This window comes from Anomalospiza imberbis, chromosome 5 (genome assembly GCF_031753505.1).
Source record: "Anomalospiza imberbis isolate Cuckoo-Finch-1a 21T00152 chromosome 5, ASM3175350v1, whole genome shotgun sequence".
Classification (NCBI taxonomy): Eukaryota; Metazoa; Chordata; class Aves; order Passeriformes; family Viduidae; genus Anomalospiza; species Anomalospiza imberbis.
In genome coordinates this window covers 49,944,432-49,964,467 of record NC_089685.1, presented here as the reverse complement: position 1 = coordinate 49,964,467, position 20,036 = coordinate 49,944,432, and the positions used below count along the sequence as shown (strand labels likewise).

The following is a 20,036-nucleotide window of genomic DNA, read 5'->3' as shown; positions in this document are numbered from 1 at the left end:
AAAGTGTTGCTTGACAATTGTAATTCACTTTCTGAATAGACAAATGCAGACACCATTAGATGACTGAGGTTTTACAAAGGTATCAGAATGTCCTTTGAAACTAAAGGCTTTTTTTGCAGCCCCAAGTTGTTCCTCTAAATCTCTGCTCAGCTTGAAACAGTTTGACCTCTGCATCTCATTTCTTTGCAGTAATAAAACCCTCTAATAAATAAAAAGAAAAACAACTGAACCAGGCAAATACACAAAAATTAGGGAAGGAGAAAGCTAATGAACTTAATTGCAATCACTATACCAGTATTGCCTCGACTTAAAAAGTATTGATTAAATAACTGAATATTTACATCTTGTACTGGACCCGCTGAAGGCAAATGATACATTGCAAAGCAAACAGAGGCTGACCTTTGCACGTTTTCCCATCAGGCTGCAGGGTAAATCCAACTGGGCAACTGCAGCGTACCCCTGTCGCGGTATCCTTGCAAGTCCGATCACAGCCTCCGTTATTGACAGCACATGTTTCTGCAGAATGAAAGAGAGAGAGAGGGAGAGAGAGGGAGAAAGGGAGTGTAATGAAATGCTCTGGGGGAGGGGAAGGGCACTGCCTCTTTGGGCCAATATTACAACATATTAAAAGCAATGTAACTTTTAAGTAAGCCAAATGAAGCAAGCTCAAGGTCATCGGGGTCCATGTACTGGTTTTGACTGGTAAATAATTTCCACAAGTCATCATTTCTTTTTCCTCCCAAACTGGAGATTTCACTTAGTGTATTTAGTGTTTTTCAACTCTCTTAGAAAATAGGATGGGTTATTACATATGAAACAAGTTTAAAAAGAAAAAAAAAGTGATTGCCTTTAAAAGCAGAATCAAACATTCTGTTTTGTATAAGTCAATGTTTAGCTGAGGTATTTTAAAGTTCACTTTTAAATGATGGATAATGAACTTTAAAAACAATAGAAAGCAAAGCAGAGTGCTAGACTTGGAACTGAGAATTTAAAACCCTTAGTTAAGAAAGAGTTAATGGAAAATGAACTACATATATCACTTTGACAAGAATCTACATGCCCAATCTGTTCTTACTGAACTACAAGCAAAAGGCATCTGGGTTTTGTCCACTTAAAGCTTTTTGCAAATTGAAAGGAGTTTGGAGTGGGTGGGAGGGCATAATTGAGGTCACTGAACCCATTCCAAGCTGTGTCATTGAAATTTCCCAGTGCTTGTAGTATGTAGAAGGGTGGCTGGGCAAACACAGGCAAGAGAAAGTTGCAATACTTCTGAGCTTTTACTACAGTGGGCAGCGACTCTTAGGTACCATCAGATTAAAAAAAAATAAAATCGCCAAGTTCATTACAGAAAAAGCAAGAACCCCTCCCTCGCTGCTGTTCTGTGTTACTCATGTATGCACATGCACACACCCGACACATGCATATGCACACATACTCACAAACACATCCATAAAGGAGATAAAAGGCAAGGGAAATGATTAACTTCTCTTTGATCCACAGAATGGAGTGGATGTAAGGATGCCAATTTAGCATGTCAGTTTGAACTGTACATTTTTCTGAAAAGTATTTGCTTCAGAGAATGAGTCCTTTTAATAGTATCTTTTTCAGTTGCTCTGGATTTGATTAAATTAAAATACCCCACCGCCCCCCAAGATTGCCATTATTCTACTCAGCTCACCTCTTTCCCTAAAGAGGCTTTGTCATTACTTACTCAGATTTACAGACTCCTATTGCTGAATATTCACAGCCTGTGTCACAATTGTACCCTGTGGACAGGGTCTGACAATCAGCTATAGGATATGCTAATTGGGAATTGCCTTAGAACAGTACATTGATCAAAAATTATTTACACAGAAGAGGCTTTATTTTTCTATTGACTAGTACTAAAAGATTTTTATTTTAAAGTAGCCTGTGCTTTCTTTGCCCTCAAGGTGAACTTAGACTGGCCATTTTTAGGGACTTCACTGCTTTAAAAAAAAAAAAGTGTAACTTTTTTTTTTTTTTTTTTTTTTTTTGACTGGCACAGGCCTCTCCACCAGTTGTGAAATAAGCTCCTGGCACTTAAGAACAAACTGAAACACAGATTTGGGGCACACATGCATTAACAGCATGGGACAGGTCTCTGAGCCCATATACATTCACACATGGTCCTCCAGATCCATTTAAAATTTTTATGTCTGTTTGCTATGTAATGACATCATGTAGCAAGAGCTACCAGTAGAGAAATGGATTTGCATGTGACTGCCAGGAAGCACAGCTAACAAAGGGACTGACATGTTTTCTGGAAAGACTTTCTGAAAATGGAGCTGAGTCTGCAGCTCCTGGTTTTCAGGCATTTCTTGCTCACCTTGCAGGACCTCAACCTAACTGTTTAAGCAATATTGTTCTGATTTTCATCTACTTCTCTGGGAAGCACTATTTTATAGACTTACAGGCTGAAACTTCTGCTTGAAGAATTCTGCAAATGACAATGCTGGCATTTCCATCTGTATGTGAACTTCTGTGTGTCCTCATAGACCAACATATCAAATAATAATTTTACATTTCAGGGAAGGAAAAACGTTTCAGGTAATTTAAAATTTTTAACTTGGGCACAGTTTAAGGGCAGGAGGGTTTGCCAGGAGTAAAGAGTTAAGGTTAAAACTCAGGAAAAAGCGCTGAAGGTTACGTTTGGCATGGCACTGCAAAGAGCACTAAATCTTCTGTTAGCAGATTAAATCTGGCATATGAAGACTCCTTTATTGCAGTGCATCAACACAAGATGAACATAAGCAGTAATATTTTCTGCTTTCTGGATGACATCCAGTGAAAATGAATAGACACAACAATTTTTTTTTTCCCATGGCATGGATGACTGGATCTATAGGGTAAGGGTCATTCAATGAACAAGAGTTATTTCTACGTATAAATAGAAGGAATCAAGCCAGCTTTTCATATTTTCACACAGATTTAGTAAAACAAACCAAAAAGGGTAAATACCCTGCAACCTTCCTAGCAACTCTGACTTTCATACATGATGAACTCTTAACAGAATGAAGATCCAAGTGAGCAAGAGGACATGTGACAGTACCTCTCACACTTTGGATAATTGGAGAGATGTACTGATGAAATTCCTTAAACTCAAGGTCGTGAGAAAACATCGGTAAAAGAAAGCAAACATGAATAGCAGAATGTGGGAAAGAGGCTACATCAAAGAGAGGAGCTGAGGGCTACACACAGCACAAACCCAATGCATGACCACCTGTGTTTCTTAGAGGGGTGATGCCGTCTCATCCCTCACCTCAGCACTACCAAATCTCAGCATATATTTGAAGCACAAATACAACTTTTAGGCCTCAAGCCAAGAGCAGAAGTAAATTACTTACTTCCATTCTATCACAGTGGAGAAGCTATGGAAGGGAAAGAATGGATGTTAGAAATTGGATCAGGTCTTCATGGTGATATTGATCCTACAGAACATTTTTGCTGTTTTTTTTTTCTCTAAGAAAGACAATCTCAACATTTTAGCCTTTTTTCTTGTTTGTTTCAAACTCTTTTTTTTTTCCCTGACAAGGTAGCAAAAAAAAGAACTGGAAGACACAACACAAAGCAGTTCATTTTACTGATATTTAGATTGCTTCTGAATTATGACAAAGCTCATAATCTGAAACAATTAGACCTTACTGTTAATTTAAAGTGATGTTTGAAGCTCCATCTACAACCCTACTGAATTCGTACCAGAAAATTCAAGCAGAAACAGGGATCTAAAGAAAAGGACATCCATTTATATAAGGCTGTCTGGGTGACATTACATTGTATTTTTCCAGTGTAAGCTCCTAATTTTGAAGCAATCTCTCATGTGTCTGCTCAATGGATCCACAGGCAAGAATTATCTAAAATCACTACCAATGTGCTATGGTTTAATCCATAGGAATTCTTGCTTTAACATTAGTCCACTGCACTATGAGATATGCACTGCTTCTGGATATTAAAATGTCCAATAAAAAAACACAAACTGGAGGTGTTAGTCCTTCAGCACCGGATCAGGGACATTGACTTAGTTACCAGGTGAAGTTACTTCAGTGCCTGCAATGGTTTAGCAGGGAAAGAGCAGCTCTTCAGATTCTACTTCTCAAGCTTTTGAACTAAAGCAGAATCTCTACCAGGTGGCAACAGGTCATTTAAAGAGCCACACTAGACAGGATTTGTTTGGCTTTGAATACTATTAAATGCCTGAAACTCCAACCATATCTCATGGTTTGAGAATATTTTTGAAAACCTGATTTTCAGCTTCTTCTGTGAAACAAGTAAATATAACCATTTAAAATACAAGCTTCTAATAAAAATCTATTTGTTTGGGGTTTTTTTAAGTAGCCAATTATTTTACAAAGCAAATTTTGTGACTTCAGTTTATCTCATAAATGAAAGAACATGACATAATTTTAAGGGTATTGATCAAAATCAGGCAAATCTTGGATTCTTTATTATTCATTGTTGGCTCAATTTGGACTAAGATCCAAACCAGTTTTATAGGAACTGAGATATGATGCAAAGCAGAAAAAAATTCCATAGGTCCTTGAGATTAGCAGGGTTACAGCTGAGGATCATTCAGTAATCTATGTCTTAACTAGGTAATTCTCTATAATCTTTGATAAATCATGAGGGCAGTTATTAAAACTGGACAAGGTAAACACCAATAAATGCAAGAGGAGGGGGATCTAGCACCAAGGTGCTTTATTTAGAGATATGGACAAGTGATTCTCTGATCTTTTCTGTTACCCATCATGGCAGTCTGAAGCCAACAGGATCCAGAAAAACCCTATGAGTATCCAGATTCCTGATCATAACACAATGACTGGAAAGAGTGGATAACAACTGTAAATGTAAGACATGCTCTCAAGAATGTGTGTAAAACATGCAAAGGAGTCGTAACAGAAGAACAAAACCCAGCTGGAGTGAAAACAAGAGAACTATGTAACCCAAGTGAAAATGGGAGAGGGGAGCCACTGAAGTCATAACCTACATTCAAGGCAGCCTTGCAGCATCTGCCTCTTAGGAAAAGCATGAGAGGAATCCTGAATGGCGCCTTCTTGCTCAGGAAAAGTTGTTCTTGGACTAAACTGAATGACCATTCCGTAGGGCTTATGACTGCCATTTCCTCTAAATCAGAGAGGAAGGCTGGACTGACCTCCTGTCTGAAGGCCTTGTGCAGAGGAAAAGGATTTTTGCAATAACTGGTAGGTGGTAGGCTACAGATAAAAGGCACAACAGTGCCCCAAAACAAAGAGTATTCTCTAAGTTTGCCTGATTTCTATAAACTGTTTAGGTTGACATGGTAAGCAGTAAGTACAGCTGAAAGAAAGACTTGAAGTAAGTACAGAAAGGAAGACTTGAAGGTGGAAAAATGCTTTTTTCCACTACCTAGTTCCTATGATTGCCCAAATGATAACACTAACCAAAGGGCAAGTTAAAGAAAAGTAGCAATTCAAACTGCCTTTATTTGCCTTTGCCTTGATGGAGTAGCCTGGAGCTCAGAATTTAGAGAAGCCATCAAGTCCTATCAAGTAAATCACAGTCCAAGCAAAGTTATGAGTAACTGTACTCAGATTGTAATCGTGTCTCCTTCTACACCTGGTCTGAATTTTGCACAAGATCTGAACATGGCATCTTATGCTCAGAATTCAGCATGTCTTGAATTCAGGGGTCAGACACATGAACAAGTCGATCTTCATGCAAATAAAGATTAATGGTGCAAGCAGGATGGCAGCTTTAGTGCATTCACAGATTTAGCCAGTGCAACAAGAAGGTATATGGATTAATTAGATAATTTTTTTTTTCCTAAAAAGGTGCCTCTGAAGTAGTAATTCCTGGCAACTGGAGTGGCAAAAAGGGTAAACTACTCCCAGTAGCTGTTTCTCAGCAGATGTGCTGTCACTAAAGCTGTTGTAAACTGATACTGTTTCTGACCCAAGAGATAACCTGTTTACCCATCCTAAGCACATAAAATGAGTTTATTTCTCTGTATTTAATTCACAGTGAAACATCAGCTTTGAACAATTGAGAAAAGATTAATGACATCCGTTAAAGATAGCCAAATATATACCTTTGAGAATTTTGAGAAGGTTTAATCTGAAACCATCGATTGCCATTGTGTGTTGTGACTCCTTGCATCACTGTAGTGTTTTGGGACCAACACCAGGACTCCATTGTGTAAACTATGTTGCAGTTTTGAAAAAGTGATGATGGTAAGGTATTAGAGCAGTTCTATGAGAGGGCAAGATCCTGCTGAGCTGAGTGGTACTGGCTCCCTCTCCTTAAACAATGTTGAATTCATTTAGTTTAACACACAAAGTGTCTGGAGTCAAATTAGTCCTTAATTTGTGCCTCCCCTCTCCTCCTGAAAAAGTACTTTGCTCCATCTGGCTGAAAGACTGCCTGTGCAGACATCTCATCTGTTTCCTTCATGTTGGTGCCACAGCACAATCTCCACCAAAGAGAGCTCTTTCTGAATTCCAGATACACTGGGGTTTTGGACTGAGGCTCTTTCTCTTCCTCCTAACTTTTATCTAGAGAATCCTCAAATGATTTTAACCACTAGTGGTAGGTGAAGTGCATGACCATGCCTAAGAACAAGGACTACCTAACTGAATAATAATAAAAAAAAACACCCACTGAAGATCCCCTGCAAATTCTGACCAAAAATGCACAGATCCTGAAAGCCTGAAACTTGGCAGAAATTCAAACTTAACTCAGGAAAGGCCATTACAAAAAAAAAAAAAAATCTGTGGATTATAAAATGAGCTTGCCTTTATGTAAGAGGGAATGTGCAGTATGAGTAAGAAAGCCATGAGACAGAGAAGAGATGATAAGACTGCTGTTGCCATCCATAAAAAGAATTTTACTGAAAGTAGCAGTATGTGAGGTACACGTGCTATGTGGCAGTAGATCAGGCTACAGGGAGGGACCCAAAGGACAACAAGCACAAGAAGAAACTAAACACACAAAATATTTCAATTTTCAGTTAAGGGAGAACTATGCTATTCTCATGCAAATGATGCTCTGTGATGCTGAAAGGATAGAGAAAGAGCATTCACAAGAATATAATGAAAGAAACAAATAGCTGTGAACAGATGAAGGAGAAACTGAAAGAGCTTCATATTCAGGGAATGAAAAAGGTAAGACAGAAAGGGTAACTTTCAGGATGTGGAATTCTTCACTTCGTTATGCTTGTCTCCTTATTTCCTTGCAATTTCATGATTGGTAGAATTTTATTTGCATGAAAATAGGATGAGAATTCTGCCCTGCCACATAGGGAATGGGTGAAGAAACAGCTAGGTGAATATTACACTGAATCATGAACCCCTCAGCTCTCAGTTCAGAAAACTCGATTCCTCTTCAGGGAACACTACATATTTAGGGATTGTCACTTGATAGATTGGATCAGGTGTTTTATAAACATCCTATGAGTCCAGTCTGGTTCTTAAAATTAACACTTGTAGCTCTGATGCTCTCCCTAGATAGAGAAGCTGCATTTAAGAAAAACTGAAACTCTCTGAACATCACGAAAGAGCATTATCTCCTGACCTTGGATAAATCCTTTCATTTAAAATGGGAAAGCAAAACAATGGAAGGTATTGCCAGGAATTCTGGATAAGGTCAGAGTCTTTATCGTCAGCAAAGAAATGAAAAGGGATTTTTACAGGAAATAGCACACCATTCACAAACTCAGTGAATAAAAGTGACGGTAACTCAAGATGAAAAGCTCTGCCCTTGGGAGGCAGAGAATGCATGAATGACCTCAGGGATTCCTTCCCCCTGTTTGCTATGATTTCATACAGCAAAGTAGAACTGACAGAAGGAGTTAAAGCCAGGTCTTGGTTTCACAGTCAGTAACTGAATTACAGAAACTCCTAGCAAGATGCCTGCCATTGAAATGTTTGCAATTCTTTATTGATTAAAGCACAAAAGGATTATGATGCATAGAGAGACACACGCTTGGTTTTCTGAAAGTGAGCATTTCTAAGTCGGGTAAAAGCCATTCAGAAAAACAAAGACATATTTTAAGTAATTGTAAAGAATCCTAGGAGGCAGTACAACAAAGCTAGGTACTGAAGTACACACTGGAAAGGTGCTCTTGGCTTAAAGTGTCCCTTGGTAGGCTGTAACTGTGATAGAAGTTAACTGCTTTGAAAGAACACTTGAAAACAAACACTAGCTTGTCCATCATCCTGCTCTTTGAGACAGAAACCTGGGAGTAGTATCACCCTCATTCTATTCTGAAAGAAGACAAAAATAAAGTCTGCAGAATTCGTTTTTGATACATGTTGGAATGAAACAATGTAAGACTTTTGGAAATTTTCTGATGGCAAACAAGAACTCGTACATGCTTTACTCCAGTGTTTGGTAGTTTAGGCATTAAATTGCATGTTAGAAACCCAGGTCACATTTTCTATGCTTTTATGTTTACTGAAACTGAAAAATCCTTAGCCTTTATCAAGCTATTGATTACCAATAGCTGATTACCAATAGTGGCCCCAAGGGCAGAACATTTACATGAGGCAATAATGAGTTAGTCTGACTTTACAGACCAACGTTTTCCTTCAACAGGGGTGGCAATGCACTGTGAAAGGGTATTTAGAAAAATTTCCTCACATTTCAAATGAATTTTCTAACAAGTACATTCTTCCTGTGTACATTCTGTCTCCCTATTTCTGAAGACCATTCCAGGTAAAAGCACTGTGAAAGCCAGAGTTTCCCCACAAAACCTACTTTCAAGAAAAAGGGCTTTTGACAGAAAACTCTCATCAGATGACAAGATTCTTTCAGGTTAAGAATGTGTGGCTTCATACGTTCTACTGTTCTACAGCTCCTTTTCCTGATCTGGAGAGAAGCTAAATATGGTTCTACAACAAAGTCCTGAAATCCAGAAAATGATGAGATTTCCATAGGATCTACACTGTCACTGTGTGGTTTATACAGTATTTCAAGATAGATTCTATGTCATTTCAAGATGTTTGATTTTGGACAAGTTATTCACACTGAGTCACCAACAGAGAGATCTTTGGATGTTGAAAGACTATAGAAGGAAAATTTCCATACTGGTATGGTGTCATTTTAAACATGGCAAGAGAAAATAAATTTAATTATGAGACTCTGGTAATTGTAGTTAACTTTGTGGATTCTATTTTCCTGTAATCAAAAAAAGCTGAATGTCTGTACTGAAGAGGAAACAGTGATTCAAAAAGAGTCCTGTGTGTCATACAGAGAGTTGGATGTAAAAAAAAGCCCGCTAGAGAAATTAGAAGGTTTGTTAATTTGTCAGGTGCTTCAGACAAGTTAGTCAAAACACACTTGATGTTCAGGATGAATAGGGCAGCCTAATCCTTAGATAACTGGAGGTTAAGAAAAGATACCATATGGATGACTATTAAACTCAGATGACTCAAGGCATATGATGTTGAGTACCACTTTTGGTTCAAATGGGTAAACCCAAGCTCTAAATTTATAAATCTCTCTGCCTTTTTTGATGTAACAGATATTTAAATGCTTGCCTTTGCTACAAGTGCTGTAAGTCATGGCACAAGCTCAAGTTGTGGGTTTTTTATTTAATATGATATGGGCAGCTCATTAAAATCCATTACAGGCACTGAGCTAAAGATATGAAACCTAAACAGCTTTGACCAGGACAGGATAAGCACAGTTACCTTGGCTGATGTGTCCAGGTACCTTCAGGAGGCACAAGATTGGATGAAAGAGCTGACCAGCACACAGAGAAGGGAGTACTGGCATGTCATTAAGGTGGCCAGAGCAGGACTTGCACTTGTGATCTACTGTTCTGAACTGGCTTTGGCTGTTTACTGCAATGTTTGGGATCCTTGGAGCTGAGCTGATGGAGAAATACAATTTCCACAGCAAGCAAAGGCAAACAAAGAGATGATTCTGCCCCACATAACATGCAGGGAGGATGTTTTTTATCATAGACTAATTATGGCAGAAATGCCCAAATGGCAACTTCCACAGTTCACATCTCTAGCTATTGCTGTGCAGAGGGAATGGTTTTGGCTGACTGCACACTCTCCAGGGCAGGTAGCTGGGTGCCCATTATAAATGGCTGGAAAGCCACTGATAAGATAATGAAAGAGGAGACATCTGCAGAAGTCAAATGATTCTTGCCACAATGAGGGAAAATACAGAACTAGTGAAAATACTACCTTATTTGCTGGTTATGTTCCAGGAATACAGCTAGACCACAGCCCTGCCTGTGAATAACTCCTAGGAAACCAGGGATAAAATGCAATACAGGTGCACATATATGCCAGCCTGGCAAAGCTGGTCCTTGTTGGTTTCCAAATGGCACCACAGAAGCAATCTAGGCAGAAGTAAAATTGAGAAGTAATGAAGACCAGCACAGTTCCAGTGCATTTCACAGCTTATGCCAGCATTTCAGCTGACAGTGGAATACTTTGGAGGGTTCTTTGGAACCAGCTTCCAGGGAAGAGAATTGCATCACTCTCTTTGAGGTGGGTTGCAAATGACCCTACTGATGACCCAAGAAGTTGGTGTCCAATGGCAAAATCCTCAGCTGCCCTGACACAAAATTAGTTGAATATGTCTCGTGAAGGAGTGAATTTCTGTGCAGAGTTTGGATTTCTGAAGACACCTCTAGCAATGGTGTCCATTTTGCTTCCCTTAAGCATGCAGGGAAATTACTACAATTCCTCAGCTTCAGGATGGGCTCATTGTCCTGTTGCTCTTTGCTATGCTTAAAAGTACTTTGCACACCCCTCTTCTTGTGACGAGATGGAACCAACTTTTCATCTTCTAGGGCCAGAGCAAGAACGTTTTATGGCCAAAGTGAGTTCTTGCAACAGTGATCTCAGAGAAGAGATCCCTCTCTACAACTTCCTGAAAGGTGGGTGTAGTCAGGTGGGGTTGGTCTCTTTCTCCAGGCAGCAGCTGACAGAACCAGAGGACACAGTCTCAAGCTGCATCAAGGGAAACATAAGTTGGATATTAGGAAAAAGTTTTTTTATGGAAAGGGTGATAAAATACTGGAATGGTCTGCCCGGGGAGGTGGTGGAGTGACCATCCCTCCTGGAAGTGTTTAAGAAAAGACTGGATGTGGCACTTGGTGCCATGGTTTACTTGAGGTGTTGGGGCATGGGTTGGACTCAATCTTGAAGGTCTTTTCCAACCTTGTGATTCTGTGAAGAATGAAAAGGGGATTGAAGGTGAGGAAGATGCAAAGTGTTGGCAGTTATTCTGAAGTCACCTCATGTCAAGCCCAAATGAACCTGATTCATTGACTGCTAAAGAGTAGAGGAAGGAAAATGAAACAGTGAGAAATGAATCAGGTCTGCCTCTTCAAGAAGAGCTGACCAGAGGACAGGATCTAACAAACAGCCTGCACAAAACATCATAGTTGTGTTGCTAAAACACTTCACAGACTCATGCAGTATAATAAGGCCTGGGATGATGGCAATGTAGCTAGTGACTGCATTTTTAAAGACAATATAAAAAAGTACTTCATAAAATTACTTGGTTCAAAGAGTTGATGTAAAGGGCAGCCAAAGAACAAAGCATTATCTCTGACTAGCAGAGGAGGACTCCTTGAGTCTAAATTTCAGACAGTTCTACAGTTCTGGTTCCTCAAAGAGGAAGTTTCCAGCTGCTTATCACCTCTTTGTAAGCACTTCACTTATTTGTAATGAGGGAGCCCAATGGCATAACTGATGCTATTAATTCTATTTCTGTGACTAGAATAACAAGTTCTAAAAGAAGGTTTCTAAAAGGTTTCTAAAAGAAAGCTTCAGGGTATCAACAGCTCTAAAAAAACCTTGCAGCCTTTTCAAGTGAAAGACAGTGGCCAAGGAGAATGTTAAGCCCATAAGACAATTATTTTCAATTTATTTAATGATAAAGTGCTAGGCTGCTGGATGATGTATTTTTACAATTTAGACTGTGATGGGGCTGTTGGACTTAAGAATTATATCCAGGGATATAATGGAAAAAAGAGATATGGAAACTTGAATAAAAACAACTTCCATTGCTGAACACTGGACAAAATATTTTGAAGATAAGTGTATTAGTAGGGTTAACTGGAAATTTGGTGCTTCTAAAGTTGTGTGTCCATATTAGAATGGCTCTCCTACAGGTAGGCAGGGAAGATATACTGTGATTCACACTCATTCTGGATTTAGACTGAAAAATATGTGAAAAGCACCAGTCCACTCCTCTAACCAGGTAGGGCAGACTCATGCTATGATGATGCTACGATAGAAAAAACAGTGGCAAATGGGTTCCCAAAGAAAAGAAGGTAAAGGAAGATGGAGAAGAAACACACAAAATAATTTCAGAAAAAATTCTGCTATACCATACAAAACAGAAATTTGAACATAATTTTAAGAGCTGAATGCTGTGCTCAACTAATTGCAAGATAAATGACAGCAGATGTTTAAGAAGACCTGAAACATTGGTTGTGTCCTTCTGCTTTGTAGAAAGTGCAAGGTGTTCTGCATCAAGGGGAATGTAAATATGCCTTAGAGATGATGATACAGCTCTGCTCTTGGAGCTGTGCACTTCTGCAGGATCCGTCCTTCCTCAACTATGGCATGCTCATGGCTCAAGGTCCAATTTGCAGCAGCCACCATGGAACTGAGGAAGGACCTCTCCAGGAGCTCCCCTGGAGTACAACTAAGGCTGCAGTGCCTCCACTCCATGATGGCAATGGCCAAGGGGAAGTGAGGAAGAGGGAAATGAGCTGTATGAACGCTCACTGACCAGACAACAGCCATTCAGTGCCATCTCAGGAATGGGAGTACTCTTTACTCTGAATCCAAGTGCTTTTCTCTGATCCAGGGAAATAAGTGACAGCTGGAAGTCCTCAGGGTCTGTTCAAACATTACTAAAAAGTTGGATGGAAATTCCTAGGCATCTTTGGACAGTTCTAAAGAGAACTTTCTTGTAGGTCGAGAAGACCAGTTTCTCATCTGCCTCACAAGATCTAGATAAGAATGCATCTAACAGGAAAGAAAATTGTGTATTTTTCTAATTTCCTCTGTTTAAGATTTATCCACAAGTCACGGGACTACAGCATGGCTCGGACAGCCAGGCTGAGGTGGCCAGTCTTGGTGTAGCAAAATGACTGCTATAGGCAGCCTTGTCTGAGAGCAGCACTGTTCTACAGCAATCTTAGGCTTATTCTGAGCCTTGGCTGACTTCAAGGGTTATACAGATCACAGTAATTTTGATAGCATGCAGCAAATGACAGGGGACTAGCAATTATCATCTCAGGACTTGCAACTGAAGGCACCTTTCATCAGATTACTAGAATTACATAAAGTCGTCTACTTTTCCTACTCTCCCAAGACTGTCTGCAGGAGGGTCAAAAATCACAGTCTATTTAGAAAAACTGGGAAAAAAGTTTCCTGAGGAACCTTCCAGTACTCCCTAAAACAGCTGTTTAGAAAACATCTGAAGACATATGGAATTTCATGGAAATGCCACCACACTTTGTAAAAGAGTAAGATTGCATTAAAAAAAAAATCTGAGTATCAGCAATCAGCAGAAATAAACAAGTAGAAAAGTCCCTAAACATTAAACCACCCACTCAGATCTCACTCACTAATTAAATTTATTTTCCTCTCTAGTTAATGTTTTTCTAAGGAATCAGTGGTTTAAACACAGCATGTCCCAAAAATCTCAGCTGTCAGCTGATACCTGCTAATACAGGAGGCACTGAAGAGTTCAACAATGTATTTTGCAAACTGGATTTTAAACTATCTCTCTAAGCCTATTTCTAGGGTCTATGTTCAGCTTGGAACTTGCAGACCTGGTGTAATTAAGAAGGCTGTCACTAATGTTTTTAATGCTATTTGCCTGGACTCTTGGAAGCAGAGTGAGCTTATTTTCAGGTTGGATATTTATTTTTTTCAGAGGGTGAGGCATCAACACAGTACACTATGTTGCTCAGTACCTCTAGAGAGTACTGCACATACTATTTGTGGCTGGGCAGACTCACCACTGAGACCTAGAGGGTTGCATTTTTCAGTGGTCTGGAGGCCTTTTGGCACATTAATTTTCCTGAGTTCTTGTGAGACTATGGGTCTTATTGAGATTATAGCTAAAAGTGTTAACAGCACATTTATAAAGCAAGATGAGCTGTCTCATAGCTTTTGTTAGGTTAAGTTATTCAAAATTGTGTATCATTAAAAAATAAAACTATATGGGTCACTTGCTAGGTCTGCAAACTATTTGGAAATTAACAATCATGGATAATCTAAAAACAAAGGAACCTATGCCCAGGTTTTCACATGAAGGAAGATATTTTACCTCAATCTTGTTATCTAATACTATTACAGAGTCATAACACTATGCCGTTTCCTCCACAGTGGTTGTATACTGGCCTCTGGGTAAATGGATTATTTGTCATGGATGACAAGATACAAATGATATGGAAACTATAAATATTTCCACCTACTGCTACTATTAGCACAGCAATCAACTAAATATTCAAAGTGAGGCTTTGGTCTCCTTGAGATGGTCACTCCAGATAGGTATGGATGCTCACAGGCAGAGCTGAGCTTTCCAAAGGCTAGCAGGACAGTCTGCAAAGGACTCAGTGGTTTTAAGAACAGAAATAGCAACCCTGAGGGCAGAGAGCAGAATTTTGTCCTGCCAGAATCTTTTTAGTGGTGATGAGTCCCTGTCCTGTAAGTGGGTCCATTGGGCACGTCTCACCAACGGCCACTATGTTCAAAACCTAGTGGAAATAATTTTATGAGGTGGGTAGGGCATCAGAGTGGAAAACACAGAGAAATCAACCTGAAACCTAAACCACCTGAAAACCTCCAAGGATCATTCAGCAGTCTCTGCTACGCTGTGCTCTTTGTCTCATGCAAAGTCTGGCGGAGGCCCAGCCACTCGACCCTTTCTATTCCCAAAAGGCTCTTCTCACTTAACAGCCAGAAATGTAAAGTGAAGGAGACAAGCACAAGGGTGTGCAATGGGTTAACTGAGAGCAGAAGCTACAGAATTATCTTCACTGTTCAGTGCACTTCCTACTCTGTTCCACTCTCAGGCTCCAACAACACAGAGAAACAAGCCTCAGAAAGAAGAATGTACAGAAGCTCACTAGTCACTAGAGAAAGATCTTTCAGTGGTTACTAAAATAACTGCACAAAGGAAATAATTTCCAGTCATAACATTTACATTTCAATCAAAAGATCAGGAAATTTTAATTAGGCAAATACACTTGTTCATTTAACACCACAGATGTAATAGAACATTGGTTTATATTGTCATCATCATCATCATCCACTTTTAAGTCAATAGGCAGGTCTGCAACAGGAGATTTTTCAGGAATTCTACAGCAAAACATACACGCAAACACACAAATCACATGTAAAAAGTAGCTTGCATAAGCTAAGTAAGGTTAATGGCAAAAGCTTCTTTCTATGCAGAGAAAATTGAGCATTAAAGCTGCAGCATCCGGAAAAAAAAAAGTTTAAAAACAAGGAATGAAGTTGTACAACAGATGAGAACTTAACAAAATCGGTGACCTTTCCACACAGATGAAGTCAGGTTAAAAAAAAACCAGGCCAAACCAAAACCAAAGGAGACCAAAACCAAATGAGACCAAAAGAGAACCTCCCCCCCACATACATACAGACAAAAGTGAGAGCACAACAAAGGAAGTGGAAGAAAAGTGTTACCCATAAGTAGCCGCCGTTTCACCCGCTTGTCCACATCAGCTACTGACGTGGCATTGTACTCAGAACTCTCAATTGCAGCCTCATCCTTCTCTAAAACACAAGTAAGGGACAAACATGGAGCAGTTGGTTAATCACAAGCCCAATTTTCCGCTGCCTAAGACAGTTTCTTGGCATGGCACAGCCAAAGCCAAGAAGCAAGGCATGAAAGCACTAAATCCCCGTTAGAGAGTTAATTCCCTTTGAGAACCCAGGAAAAAATTAAAAGGGTGTTTAGGGAAAGGAGGAAGAAAGAGGGTGGGAAGGAAGAATGGTCGGCTCAGAAGTAATTAAGCACACAGGGGAAGCTGGATTTCTACAGGAGAACACGACAGCTAACGTGGGTGCCCCAGAGAGGTGTTAATGACGAAAATTAAAATTCAGGAAGGCTAGTTAAACAAACTACCAAAGACAACCTAGGCTAATGGGGGCACCAGGATCTGAAGGTGGCAGGCAGAAGACTGGGACAGACAGAGAGAGCGAGAAGAGTCCGGTGATGGATGGGCATGGACACACCACAGCCTTGTACACACTGACACACTGAGAAACGAAACAACAGCATGCAAATTCAACAACAACAAAAATAAACAAACAACAAACCAAACAAACACAAAAAAAGATCAATTTGGGCAGTGCTGGTTGCCTGCTTGTCTATGAAACACTACTAGCTAAACATTCAACGCTAGGAAAGATGTTGCAAGAACAGGGTTTAGTAATTTTATTAGCATGCAGTGAGCAGGATGATGTCATCAGAGGTCACTTTACAAGGTAGTCTCTGACATCCTACATGTAAGAGTTTCATACAGCAGAATGAGGACTTTGGTTATGCTTCATTAGAAATACACAGAAACAGTCACAAGTGTGGGAAGAGATAATCAGTAGGTGAAATAAAATTAAAGATTTCTGATACAGGAGAGCAATGGAGGAGCAGCAGCTGGGTAAATAAAATGATTTGTAGGAAAAGGGAAATGCTCATTAGGAAAACAAAAAACGAAAATGCAAGTGGGGACTTTCACATGCAGCAAACATAAAAAAAAATAAAAGGTTAAGACAAGCAAACAAAGACAAAATATGTTAGACAAAGGGTCAACAAGTATTTATCTGGCATTGCAGAAGTTTGCATTCTTGCAGTGATGCCTGGAATATATACACCACTGAAGACAGCAAACACTGGAATCACTGAAGTGAGGAGGAGGAGGAGGCTGGCAGGTTTTGTTTGTGGCAACTCTACATGGTTGAGTGGTAACAAGAAGTTGTTTTGTTTTGTTTTAACCAGTTCTAGATGGGATCAGGCTGCAATAGAGGCTTATATTTGAGTTTGTTTTTTTTTTTTTTTTCTCTGTAAATAATTAATAAACGTCAGTTATCAGACAAGACAGGCAATCAGGAACCATCACCAGAAAGCAGGAATAAATAAATGTAAAAAAGAAATAAAAAAAATTAGAAGTATTCTAAGAGAAAGAACTATTTTAGAGGGAAGAAAATCAGCACAGGCAGTAATATGTGACTTACATCACAAGACCAAGGAATGTAACATGGAGTTGTATGTATTACATCACAAAAATGTGAAAAAAAAAGTAAAAAAAAAAATAGATGCAATGTACACAGCTTTTAAAATATTTTTTTACATGCTGGACAAAATAAAACATCCAAGGATATTAGTGAACAATAATAAATAGAAGATCAATTATCCATTCAATAAAGCCTGCTCTCAAGGTTCTCACTCTTGCCAGTTCTCCCCATCTGGAACTGCCACAGGACAGGGATTCAGGATGAGCTCTCTGTTGTAAGAGGCACTCACTGAGAGATCCCCTGCACTCAGACACACCTTGTGCAGACAAAAAGGCAGAGCCCAGCTCTGAGCCCTGTTCAGCTTTACCTCTGCCAGCATAAACCTCGCCCTACCCCACAATTTGTGCAATTAAACCCCTCAGGAGTGAGCAAGGCTCTGGGCAGCCACAGAGCTTTATGCCATGGATCTGACCAAGACAGACTGCCTAAAGGTAACAGACAGATTTCCATGGGTTTCAAATGCTCTGTCTTGTAGTGTAGGAGAGAAAATATGATAAATATGTGTCTGTGTTTTTTTAACCTCAGGAAATGACTAAGAATTTGCAAGAACTTGAAATTATACAAAAAAAAAAAAAAAGTCAACATGTCCGCAATGCCAATGAAAACCAATATGGATTTCAGGTTCTGATTTGTGAGTAACAATTTTCAAATGTTAACTTGCACTATGCAAAAATGCACTTTTAAATTTATTTTTTTAAAGTGGAGTGGAAAGAAATGGTGTTAAGTAAATTACACATTTTACAATCAAAAATGTTTGCAAAGCATCTCCCTAGATGCTCCATGTCTTGACTGGCTTTTTCCTACTGATATTCTGAATGAAAGCTTAGTCACTACAAGTGTTGCAGTTTTAGAATCATGAAACATACACCAAGGAAGAAAGCACATAATGATGACTCCTTTTCCCTGGTAACATCTCAGAAAGGGAGGTAATTTTTCTAACCTTGCTCAAGCAAGGAAGTCTTGACTGATGCAAGTGAATTGAAGAGCTGAACTTTCATTCAAAATGATGAATGTTCTACACCTTTTTACTTCAAAAATAGTTACCAACAGAAACAAAAGTCACAAGCAGGTAACAAAGGGATACTTCATTAACAAACATTTTGACACAACACGCACAAAACGCCTCTCTGTGTGCCTGGCTGAGCCAGGAGCTGCTGGAACACCCTTCTGTCAGCTGCTGGAGCACCCCTCTGTCACACAGACACCACACACACACACACACACACACACACACACACACACACACACACACCCCACAGAGATTCTGAGCAACCCCAAATCAAACGTGCTGCAGAGAAGTACTCACCAATGCAGGTTCGGCCATCTGAGTGCAGGGCATACTTCTGATGACAGCCACACACAGGGCCAGTATCTGTGTCATCACAGGTGTGCTGGCAGCCTCCATTCCCATAGTTACAGGTTACTAGTTAAGCCCCAAATGAATGTGTATATATGTATATATAAATAAAATGACAATGAAACCAATTAGTCTTGAGGGCCTTTCAGAACATAGAAGAGCAGTAACATACCAAGACATAAGGCAACATAACATTTGTGCTTGCAATTATTTCTATTTCTTCCTTCTGCCCCTCCCTTCTGTCTCATCCCCTAGACTCAATCCATAGAGTGAAGAATAGAAGAGAATGAAAAATAAAAGCATTTCCCCCACTATATTTGTATTAATAATTTTTGTGCGACTCTTAGCCAATTCTGTGTCTTCCTAAAAGCTACATGCTTCCTATCCATGATGAAATTAACAGTCTACCAATACAAATGAATAGTTTCAGGTCTATAGACAGCACCTCTCCTTTGCTGCCCCTTCATTCTCTCAGCAGAGGAAGCAGAGACCAAGCAGCAAGAACAGAACCACAAAAGTCTTGAAATCTACTATATCAAGTGCTGCTCCCACTTAAGCAACAAGTTTAAAAATAAAACAGGAAATGTTTGGGTTTTTTTTTTTCTCTGCAACAAAAACCCCACAGTTGTTATGGCTCTGCCTGTGCTGGCCTCAGCCAGGAAGGAAGCACTGGAGATGCCACTTTCACTTCCAGGAAAGAAGAACAATTGCAATTTTAGCAATTCTAATGTCCTCTGGTGAAAAAGTACTAAACATACATTAAAGCAAACATTTTTCATGAGAATAGGTAAAGTTTTGAAAACTACGCAAATTTATAGATCAGATTCAATTAATTTCCTTTTTCACATGATAGATTTTATTTCTGTTTTCTAAGACAAACCAGATTTAAAGTATTAAGCTGGCTAGCACCATTTAATAAAGCCTCTCACTTGCCACTGCATCCTTTGCAGTTGCACGCCTTAATGCTGAACAACAGTTATGCTCTGACTGATTTCTGAATTCAATTTACCATCTTAATTTGGAATAGGTTCTTTACTGGTAAATATGGGGGAAATTCAATTTGCCATTATTTAGTTATATACTCATCATTCTAGAGGACTTAAATGTTTTGAAATGTTATGGTAATTCAAATGCAGACTACATTTATTTAAATAATGACTCCCAGTAATCTGAAGGAACTCCCTCACATTGGTCTTAGCAGAATTTTCCTTCTAGATAAAAATTTATAAAAGAGGCAGGGCAGGAAGTTGCAATATACAATAAAACCAAGATAACGATTAACAGGATTTGAAAATAATGTATCTAACTAAAATCTGAGGTCGTATCTAATGCAAGAGGGCTACGTTCATATATTTTCCCACTGAACTCAGTGACCCTGC

General features: G+C 39.3%; 1 protein-coding gene across 7 annotated transcripts in view; it reads right to left on the bottom strand.

Moving 5' to 3' along the window:
• Window positions 1–20,036, bottom strand: part of SCUBE1 (signal peptide, CUB domain and EGF like domain containing 1) — a 222,588-nt gene that overhangs the window by 63,270 nt on the left and 139,282 nt on the right. For 5 of the 7 annotated variants that reach the window (XM_068190668.1, XM_068190666.1, XM_068190671.1 and 2 more), the window contains 3 exons: window positions 18,607–18,723; window positions 15,693–15,782; window positions 400–516 (listed from right to left, as the gene is read on the bottom strand). The exons of 1 other annotated variant lie outside the window; for it this stretch is intronic. In XM_068190668.1, the coding sequence (XP_068046769.1) occupies window positions 400–516; window positions 15,693–15,782; window positions 18,607–18,723 (324 nt within the window). The remainder of the gene's footprint in view (window positions 1–399; window positions 517–15,692; window positions 15,783–18,606; window positions 18,724–20,036) is intronic. One more of the 7 variants, XM_068190667.1, reaches the window with a different exon arrangement.